This window comes from Ceratosolen solmsi, unplaced genomic scaffold, assembly GCF_000503995.2.
Source record: "Ceratosolen solmsi marchali unplaced genomic scaffold, CerSol_1.0 scaffold61, whole genome shotgun sequence".
Classification (NCBI taxonomy): Eukaryota; Metazoa; Arthropoda; class Insecta; order Hymenoptera; family Agaonidae; genus Ceratosolen; species Ceratosolen solmsi.
This window is the reverse complement of record NW_011948435.1, coordinates 2,960,802-2,971,885: the sequence shown is the minus strand read 5'-3', so window position 1 is coordinate 2,971,885 and position 11,084 is coordinate 2,960,802. Positions and strand designations below refer to the sequence as shown.

General features: G+C 35.4%; 2 protein-coding genes across 2 annotated transcripts; one reads left to right on the top strand and one right to left on the bottom strand.

The window, feature by feature from the left end:
- Positions 1-889: 889 nt before the first annotated feature.
- MED10 (mediator complex subunit 10) lies at positions 890-1,406 on the top strand. The gene has a single exon (XM_011503009.1). The coding sequence runs from the start codon at positions 946-948 to the stop codon at positions 1,354-1,356; it is 411 nt and encodes a 136-aa protein (XP_011501311.1). The 5' UTR covers positions 890-945; the 3' UTR covers positions 1,357-1,406.
- Positions 1,407-8,625: 7,219 nt separating this feature from the next.
- LOC105364994 (histidine-rich glycoprotein-like) lies at positions 8,626-9,039 on the bottom strand. Its single transcript, XM_011503039.1, has one exon. The coding sequence runs from the start codon at positions 9,037-9,039 to the stop codon at positions 8,626-8,628; it is 414 nt and encodes a 137-aa protein (XP_011501341.1).
- Between the last annotated feature and the right edge of the window lie 2,045 nt (positions 9,040-11,084).

The window sequence follows — 11,084 nt, the reverse complement described above, 5'->3', positions numbered from 1 at the left end:
ACGGCGTATGCGCGCAAGTTCGTGAAAGGTCGCGCGCGCTCACACACGAGGCAGAAAGGTAGGGAGGGGAGGCGATATAATGATGAGGGAGGTCTCGCAGAAAATTAATTACGATCGAAGCACGATGGGCTGCTTCATGAAACGTGACGCGTATTTGCTTTCGGTATATAACGTCTGCATTGTGGAATGTGATTTTTTCTTCGCTCTTTTTCTTTCTTATCGATGTATTGAGAAAGTGTCTGTCGAGCAGCGCTTTGTGGGCTACTTTCAGCTGTGAAGCTATTTTTAATTATCGTATGAAAATTACGGATGAATGTTGCGTTGAAGTTTCATATAATACGATAGTCAGTTGAACAATTTCCTTTATTTCAATAACGCTAAAAATTTCTGGCCTCTTTAGTTTAATAATTTTAGCGCATTAATCAATTAACCTGTGCCTTTAGCGTCGTTAATTTCTAATTACTATCTAATATACAATTATAATAATATAATGTGAGAAGGACAATTTTTTTTTTTGTAAATTCTTTGATACGGTATAATTGAAGAAGGAAAAGTGTTTATCGCTTTCACCTCTTACTTCCATAATAATACGAATTAATATTAATTGAAATATTTAGTTTACTTTATATTCTTCCGCTGAATCGAGCTGTATTATTCCCAGTATTATTAACTCTGCTAATATTGTACTTCCAAGAATCTGGCTTTTATTAAAGTAGATTTCGTCAATTATAACTCTAACAATGAAGGCTTACTAAGCCGATATTTGTAAGGCATTGTGCCGAAAAGATATATGATAATAATTTTACATTACAGCTTTCATTTAACTTTCATTATAGCAATAGCCGTTATTATAGAAGTTAACATTGCTTTACGTTATAAATAAATAAATAAATTAATTAACAAATCAATTTTATTGTAATATCGTAGAGGTAACAGATTGAAAAAATGACGTCTAGACAAAATTCAGAAAAACTTGTGAACCAGATGGAGACGTTCATCGAGAATGTTCGGCAAATCAATATTATGGTGTGCAACTTTCAGCCCCAAGCTCAGCACATTCTTAATCGGAAGATCCAAAATATCGTTACGGATTTGCAAGTGATTAATAATCTGAAGGACTCGGTGAAAGATATGCGGATACCAGTGGAAGTACTCAAGTACGTTGACGCTGGGCAAAATCCTCATTTGTTCACGAAGGACTGCATTGACAAGGCAATGATTAAGAATCAGGAGCTAAAAGGCAAAATTGACTCGTACAAGAAATTCAAGGCCAATATGCTGCTCGAGATCAATAAGTATTTTCCGAAAGAGGTTGAAAAATATCGAGCTATACGCAACGACAATAATGACGATTAAAGTGACAGTATTGAAATTACACAAACGTGGTAATGCAGATTTCAACACTAATTAATTAATCATATTAATCAAACAATTTCCTTCAAACTCTTATCCTAGTTAATTTAGACACGCAACGATGATAATGCGACAATGAAAAGTTTTTATGCGATTTTAATGTTGGCATTAATTTTTGTCTCAGCAACAAATGCTATTGTTGTCGCTATGCGATCACGACTTATTTTATAAATAAAATATTATCTCACGATAACTGTTGTTTATAATTTTTTCATTTTCAACGATTTTCTGACCTAACTCATACCGTCATAAGCCTAATAATCTTACATAATTATACTAATATCACTTGCTTAAGCGTTCGCCAAATCAATAACAATATATGTTAGTGCACATTCTCAGTCGAAAATATTGTAATATCAAATTGTACAATCGAGTAATATTCATTATGTCCTTTAATCGTTTAATCAGTTATTATACGATTACGAAACTGAATCTTGCAATAATAAGGGCTTAGACGTCGATGTCGATAAGTCAAGCGAATGAATATTTAATCAGCCATCTTTCACGATTAAGTGTTTTCGACTAAATTTTAAATGCCAACATTACCAACAGAGCCACCTGCATAATCGTATTAACAATTATAATGTCAATATTCCCTTCTCAATCAAGCGCCATTACAACTACTCGTCTATTAAAATTACCCATATTGTTTGCGATTTTTATAACACTCGGCAAACTAATTTCACTCTCTCACTCTCTCACTCTCTCTCACTCTCTCTCACTCGCTCACTCACTCTCTCTCTCTCTCTCTCTCTCTCTCTCCCTCTCTGGGTGTGTGACGGTATAACAACATAACATCACGGCAAAATACATGAATAATGGCCCGTGCAAATCGGGGCTCCCGATCGCTCCATTATTATGCCAAGTCGTCTCACAATTATCATAAGCTTTAAAACAATAAGCCAGTGCCGGCGATAAACCACTCGCACGTCGTTTAAATCATGGCACCAGAGTCACGAGGTTGCAAAACAAAAATTGAAATAATACCGGCCGGCATAAAGTCCGCGCTGCGTTCTAATATTAGTCGATCTCCCCCGACGCGTAACCAACGCATTTACAAGCTCTACGGCGGTGGTCCTACTCCACCCGTGTCCCACCCTCCCCCACCGCGACCGAATAAAAGTGATTTGTAAGGGGAAACACTTGCGCGCCCGAGCTTACTATTCTCACGGGCTAGGTCATACGGCCGTTTCGCGGTAAGTTAGCGGACGATGGGGAGGAAGCCGACAGACGACTCCTTCTGCACCATGATTCTGCCGACGCTAATGATAGATTCGTCCTTGCCAGTCATTCCGATCTTACGGTAATTTCGTCCTGTTCCAACAAACTCATTTCATCTCGCGCGACTATCGACCCGTTGTATGACAAATGCAATAAGATTCTGCCGGGCACAAGCTTCCAATCGGCGCTGGCATGGAGTGATTTATGTTGTGTTTACTTGTATTACAGGACACGCCAACTAACTCATCTACAACTGTCCAATACTCAATGATGCATATTAATAAAATTCTTTATCGTGTTATAATTGTTTACTTTGGTGGTATTGTAAATTTATAATTATCGAGATTTATAATTATCGAGTGAGATAGCGCCACAGTCACAAGGTATTTATCATTAAATATTTTACGTCCTGACAAATAATGTTTCTTTAAATAACCTATGGAGCATATAGTTTGGAATATTCTTGTATTTAAAAATGATTTAAATATTACATTAAATTAAATTATCGAGAAAAATATCGGATGCATATATAGGATTAGGAAATATTAAGAATAAAAGCATTTAGAGTGTTTTTATTTAGAAATAAAATTATTTTAAAATATAATTAATGCAACTTATTTTGTCGTCTGAAAATGTAATAAATAAATAAATAAATAAATAAATAAATAAATAAATATATATATATATATATATATATATATATATATGTCTATATACACTGTATAAATTAATTATATTATTACGTGTATTAAATGAATTGCTGGATGCCAAATATCTTGTAGGACTTTGTATTACTGTAAATATATTTCAATTAAATAGTATTTTCAAAACGGCAATACACATTCTTGTTGAATTTTTCAATCTTTTAAACGAGGAGTCTTGTAGAGATAATATTATTGGTTCATTGATATTATTCATAATATTTCTCGACAAATTATATTTTTAAGTGAAATGAAATAGACTTCTTTCTGAAATTTCTCAACAACTTTTTTTATATAAACATGTCAACACAATAGTTATTTTATTTATAATGCCAATGACAAATTGGTTATTATTTATTGTATGAAAATTTCTTATATAAAAGATCTTACGCTAGTATTATCGATGTTTATAGAAAGTCATTAATATTTTTTTTGTTTTTTGTTTTTGTAATATATATACTTGCGTGTGGGCGCGCAACTACGTATGCATGCATATACGTATAAATGTGTATTTTACGATAATACGAATTTTCGAAAAATTTTTATTAATAATGCGATTGAAAAATACTTTACGCGAACGCAGACGTGCGCGTATAGCTTTTAAAGATTGATAATAGAAGAAAAGTTTTTCGTTAAACTTGGCAATATTCATTGTAAATTTTGAATATTTGCAAAGAAATCGAGTACACCAAAATGAAAAAGCTTCTGTGAAAAAGTTTCTTAATAAATTAATGCCGACGAGCCTACTTTATTTTTAAGTGAATTCTCATTATATGCGCACTGGCTCAATAGCGATTCAATAAATTCAAATGAAAAGATGAGAAGAGAAAATGGAAAACTACTTAAGCATTGTCGGCGGTAGAGTCGAATGCTGTACATCACGTACCGAAGGCTTCGAAGGACGTGTACGGACCATATTTGGATTGGTATCGTCGACACCACGACTCCAGGATCGACCGGCTTAACGCGGCCAAAGGATCTCACGTGTGACTGTGCTAAACAAGAAACGAATCCACTGTAATTGTAATAACAGTGCGACCAGCGTAGCTGGACAATTGCGAAAGCCCCATCCAGAGATAGAGAGACACGAAGGAAGGATGATCCCATTGGCGCCGGAACGTGACCGGCTTCCCTCGACTCCCCCGGAACACGTGCAGCCAGATTTTTCGTCTGCCACGTATGCGGTTATTAATCGAGCCCTCGAGCCGACGTCCTAACCGGCCCGGATCTCCGACCAAACGACCTAACCACCGTCGTTTATTTGTTTTGCTGCGAGGCGCCACTGACAAGACTTCACAGCTATTTCGCAACACCATCCCGCCCCACGCCCCGCTCCCTTCCTCTATGCTCGATTATACGCCCTTGGCTTAACCTTGCCAGACACCTCCGCATAGACACATCCCCTGCCGCAACAATGTCCTTTGGATAACGAGGAACTAGCGGAGCACGAATTATGGAATGCGCGCACTTGTCCCATTTGATAACATTCGATGGCCTCGGGTTGCGTTGGGCGAATCAACAATCAGCCTCACGTCAGGAACAATCGCTCGAGAATATCTGTATTGTATATTGCCGTATCGATTGGCCCTCGCCACTCTTTATTGTCGTATAAAAGAACTTTCTCCAAGTTCGAGATCCGCCGAGGCCTTAAACATTGCCACCCACCCCGAACATTACGCGTGGTATTCCAAAGTTTTTAATTTATATGGCGAAGGAATTTTGAAGCGATTTTATAAAATTCCTGTTTCAGCCGAAGGAAATTTCAAATACGGATAAAATTTACAACAATTTCTTTTTACTTTTATAGGACTTTTACCCGATATTTCGAATAATAATATGTTTGCGAGTTTTAATAGTGGATTTGAGAATTCGATGTTCCAGATAAATGGCATGGATTTTTTCATTCCTCGTTGGTATGTTTTCCATTAGGGATGTTTATACATTTTATGTAAAATATGCGAAAATTAAACTAACATTAAAAAACTTTTCTTCCTTGTGCATTTATGTGGCATATATTTAATTTGTTTTGTTTTGTTTTGTTTTGCTTTTAAATACTTTAAGGAAACTCTTAAAGTTGCATTCTTTAATAACGATTGTTCCTTTAGTGTTAAAAGTTTTTTTTCTCTATCAGATGTTTTCCTTAATATTGTCTAAGTATAATGCATATAAGTAATAATGCATAATTCATTAATATTTTCAAATTTATAAGGAAAATTTTCATCTTAAATATCACAAATGACGTGAATTACAATAAATTATTAAGTAAAATGGACTCGTTGTTGAGGCACATTCAATGTTTTCTTCTAATTTTCGCTCAGCTTATGTATTTTATTGCTTATTTAAAGTATTTTAATATTAAATATTAAAACCTTCCTAACGTCACGAATATTCTTACAAATTTTAATTTCTTAAAAATTTACTCACTGAAAATATTTAATGTTACTATGGCATTAAAGAACTTATTGATTTTTCATAATATACCAATGTAATAATAATCCATTATTTTCTCGTAAATTTTAATTATAATCATTAGATGTTGCGTGTATATTAAAAACAGTTTAAATCTTAAATCACTGCCTTTAGATTTCATGATTAGTTGTTTTTTTTTTTTTTTTTTTTTTTTTTTTTTTTTTTTTCCACGAGCATAAAACCTATATTATGGGACAATTAATTTTGCTATAAGCTTATTTGAAACGTGATTTTAGGAAAATTTTATAAGTTACTAGTGCATATTAATATTTCGCTTAATTATATATTAATTGTATGCATCGATCCAAATCACTTGAAGATGCAAATGTTTTCATTATATTAAGTAAATTTGCTTCATTTTTACAAGTATACTCGAAATAGTAATAATCTTGAAATAAAAATCCTTAGAGTAGCAATATTATGATATATTATGATAATTGCAGGAGCCGTACTATTAAGGTTCAATACTCCATTATATTTATGATGCGTCAGGAATATACATTGATTACGATAAAATTAACAACCATACATGTTAACATTTATTTTGTTCATGATGCTTTTGACGAAAGAAAATTTACGCTTACCTTTGCACAGGAAATTTAACGACGAACTTTATCGACAGACACAAAGCAGATCGTGCACTACCATCTTACGCTCCCTTTCACTTTATTCCATATTATTTGGAGAATCTATTGATTATCAGATAGATTAATATTAAATGAAAAATCTAATGTGTAAAATTTGAAATGTTTAGAGAGAGAGAGAGAGAGAGAGAGAGAGAGATATTTTTAATTATATTATAAAATTAACTTTATAAGCATTTGGTAAGAACTGCATATGCCACTTCAACTTGAGTTGGATATTTCAAAAGTGTTGTAAATTACATCAAAAGCTATATACACAAATAATATAAATCAATGCCGGAGTTATAAAGCAAAGGACCGCTTCTCGCACGGAAATGCTTCTCGGCCATTGACGCCCATACATCCATCTTACAATTCACTTCTTACGATCCTTAACAAATACAGTGACGCATAAATTCATCATTGGCTGCCCTTGAAGCCAGTCCATCTAATACCCCAAGACATTGGTTATAGGGCACCGTGTCGGAGCACGGACCAGCGCTTCCTTTGTCGATGCGGGGTCGAGGCGAAAATGAAAATTGAGTACCAAGTGGCGGACGAAGTAGTCAGTCGTGCTTGCACGCAGTGATGGCCGATCGCCTCGTCTTAAGTGAATTAAGCGACTCGTGAGAGTAAGGTCGAGTCATTAGTGCGAAGCGCGCGGGGACCGACCCTTGGACCCAGCCATTACCCATACGTCTACGGTCTTCGTGCTTTCGGTTTACTCTATGACGGGAATGTAGTAGCCATCGCCACGACCACCACCACAACCACCACCATCACCATCGTCTCCTCCTATTCTTCCTCCTTACTACATTACTTCACGATACTTTCACGATAATGACAACTGAATGTCGTAAGAAAGAAGAGGCGAGACAAGTCCAAAGGCCGAGCTGTCATGTATTAAGATTTACATATTTAATAATACAGTGTACACTGACTATTACTCACATTAATAATTGCTCATACATTAGCGTATGGAATAAATATTTTCGAAATGTTGTCGCATTTTTATATTTTAATCAAGTTCGAAAAAATCTCACCAATAACAAATTGCTCTTGCTCAAGCATTTGTATCGATGTTTCTTATCGCAATGGAAGAATAATGAATGAATGAATTGCATTCCAACGTGAATCGAAACATCTGCACACGAACATATCGAAATATCTTTTAAAGACAGGCAAATTATTTAATAAATAAATTGATAAATTTCTAAATTTATCGATGATATACATTTATTTCTTCGTCTATTATGCATCGTATCATAATGAATAATACAAATTTATGTCCAACACACGTAATTAATCATTACTGTAATTAAGAATTAAACTTTCATTTCATTTCTTTGAAACACCTACCCAGTAAAAGAGAAGCTCTAATGAGTTGATGAGCCAATAATTCTGCAATTATACAGTCTTTTGCATTGCGAATGTAAAATAAAACTATTCATAAATTCATGCATTAATAAACATGCCAGCATTAATCAATTGTCAATTAGCTCTGGAATTTTTTAGCTTATGTAGTTTAAAAAGAATAAAAATCTAATATACGAAATTGTCATGAATTCTTATTATATTTTCTGGCCCCTGTAAACACAATATTAAATTGTAAATTGTAATATTAAATATACGTGTTTTATACTGATAGAAAAAAAAAAAAAGAAAAGTAGATATTACGATAGTTATTCATCTGAAAATCGTCAAATTAAATACCGTTTATAAAAGATAGAATGGAAAAGATTTTCCTTAATAACAATAAAATAAAAAAAATATATAATTTATTAAAAGATATATTGAATTTCAAATTAGTTACTAACCGTATACGTTTTTATGAAATTTCATTTTTATGAAATTTACCGAGGAACCCCTAAGAAAACGTTATATTTCGAGTAATCTCCGTAATTCTGAAATATCTCAGAATAGAAATCACATTAAATCATTAGAATTTTCATTGTCATTAGAAGGCAATTGTTAAAAAGAAAAGTAGAGAAATATTTCTGAAAAAATCACCATATTATACTTAATACAATTTTCACCCAACGATTTCAATTGTGAATATATACGAGTAAATTAACGAATACTATTAATCCAGTGAATAACGTACCGATCGTCCTTAAAATTATGTAGTTAACCGAGAGATTATATATTTACATGTAATTCGGCTTATTAAGATGAGAACGGGGCACGCGCGGATAAATTTATCGCGAGTAGTGGTAGTGGTAGTGGTAGTGGTAGTAGTGGTAGTGGTAGCAATAGTAATGGTAGTGGGAGTGGGAGTGGTAGTGGTAGTGGTAGTAGTGGTAGTGGTAGCAATAGTAATGGTAGTGGGAGTGGGAGTGGTAGTGGTAGTGGTAGTAGTGGTAGTGGTAGCAATAGTAATGGTAGTGGGAGTGGGAGTGGTAGTGGTAGTGGTAGTAGTGGTAGTGGTAGCAATAGTAATGGTAGTGGGAGTGGGAGTGGTAGTGGTAGTGGTAGTAGTGGTAGTGGTAGCAATAGTAATGGTAGTGGGAGTGGGAGTGGTAGTGGTAGTGGTAGTAGTGGTAGTGGTAGCAATAGTAATGGTAGTGGTAGTGGTAGTATATTTGTAGTATTATATCAACATTTGAAAGCATGTGTGCGTTTGTTAGGAGGGCCGCTTGTTTTCGCGAAATGTTGCAACTGCCATTTCTGCTGCTCTCGGGAGTTGTTGGACGTTTACTGCCGAGCACTTCAAAAGACCCCAATTTTCGAAATAACATTCGCGCCGAGACCAATCGAACGTTTACAAACTAAACAGTGGGTACATGTGGCGGTTCGCCGCTACGTATGCCATTGTCGCTGCCGTTGCTTTTTCACAGAAAAGTACAACACCGAAGATAAATGACCGGGATGAAAGAAAGCTGACCAGCAGCCGTGAAAGGATACGGGCAAAGTGTCGGAGGGAAATTCGTTCTTTGACTGCGCCAAATCAAATTTATGCGATAGCCATATGTTAGCTGGCGCTGTAAAATGCCGGCTTTTATGATTTGCACAATTGTGCTAATTTGACATTGATTATGGTCTGCGTAATAGAAGAAATTGCCATTGGACGGCTCGAAGAATATATTCAGCGACGTGTCAATGCATTATTGAAATTCATTATAAGACAATCGGGAGATTTTAATTTCACCCACTGTCCGCTTTCACTGAATGAACCTTATAATGTTTAACTATTAAGCCAGGATGCGATATTAATGTGAAAAATAATATCAGCTTAATCGCTAACTTAATAAAGTATCGAATATCATTAAAGTGCGTTGGGTAGTGTGCAATGAACATACATGAGCATACGATGAGTGACATCTCGCTACTCGATCCACTTATTAAATTCTTTCAACGCTCTTCTACGCGGCGACTGTACCAATGAACTTTGTGGCAACGAAATTTTATTGGCGCAAAAGAATTGATAATGTTACTTCATAATGTAATCTACAAAAATATTATACGCTCGGAGTAGCAGGAATAAAGTACAATAAATGCCATTACAAATGCCTATATACAAGGCCAACTCGCGCGATAAGTACATTTTATTGGCGCATTAAGATTATCAAAAGATGATTTGATTGTAATTGCTGAAATGTTACGCGCATAAAAGTTTATGACCATTAATATTGGCATTTCCTTATCTTCGATACAACGGTATTTGTGTCAAAATTATATTGTCGCGTATCGATAATACCGACCGTTTATTATTGGAATTCTGTAACGAATTATTTTTCATCCCAAATTCTCGCCTTCTTTATTGCACACCGACATTTTACATTTTCAACCACAAACAGTCAAGCACACGAAAGTCCATCGATAAAAACCGTCTTGAGCGACGATACATTTTGACGACGCATTTCCCAAGAAAAGCAAGGCTCGCGCAAAGTAACGCGATCAATTTTACAACGATTTTCGCGCGATTTAGAAGTCGACAGTAGAAAATTAGCACCGTAAGCTCAATTCTCACGAAGCACAAAAGTAACAGCTTACCTCGGCCGGGGGAAATGAATTACAAAGCCAGAAGTAGCGAAAAAAAGAAGTTGGCCGCCGGTTTATTTACTTTTATGCGGAACCAAGTGCTTTCACACAAGTGAGCTCATACCATTGTGAATAGAGAAGAGCAGAGCAGAGAGAGAGAGAGAGAGAGAGAGAGAGAGAGAGAGAGAGAGAGAGAGAGAGAGATAGAGAGAGAGAGAGAGATAGAGTGCGACTTGCATGGATAATTGTTATACGAGTGACCTCACTCGAGTGTTCCTCCTCCGTCGCGATTTGTTGTTTTTTTTTTATCTCCTTTTTCAAACTATCACCCCTTTTTAGCGCCCTCCAAGAGAATTGACTGCTAAGCAAATGATTCGATCAGCACGCGAGGCTGACCTCCAAAAAGCAAACCCGACTGGATTATTTTGCCCATGTAACGATGCACCAGTATTTTCCATGCTGGATCCTTTCCGTTGTTTGGCAATTCCGTCTGCTCCGTAAATACATGACGTTTATTCGGGCGCGCCGGTAAGTCGTTTTGTAACTGTAATGAAAATAAAAAGGCTGAAATCGAAAAATGCTTTTTTAAAAATATATATTCCCTGACAGACAATAGGATATTTGCTCATTTTTCATCTCAATTGAAACAATGTGCATTTTCACGTAGACGTTTAAG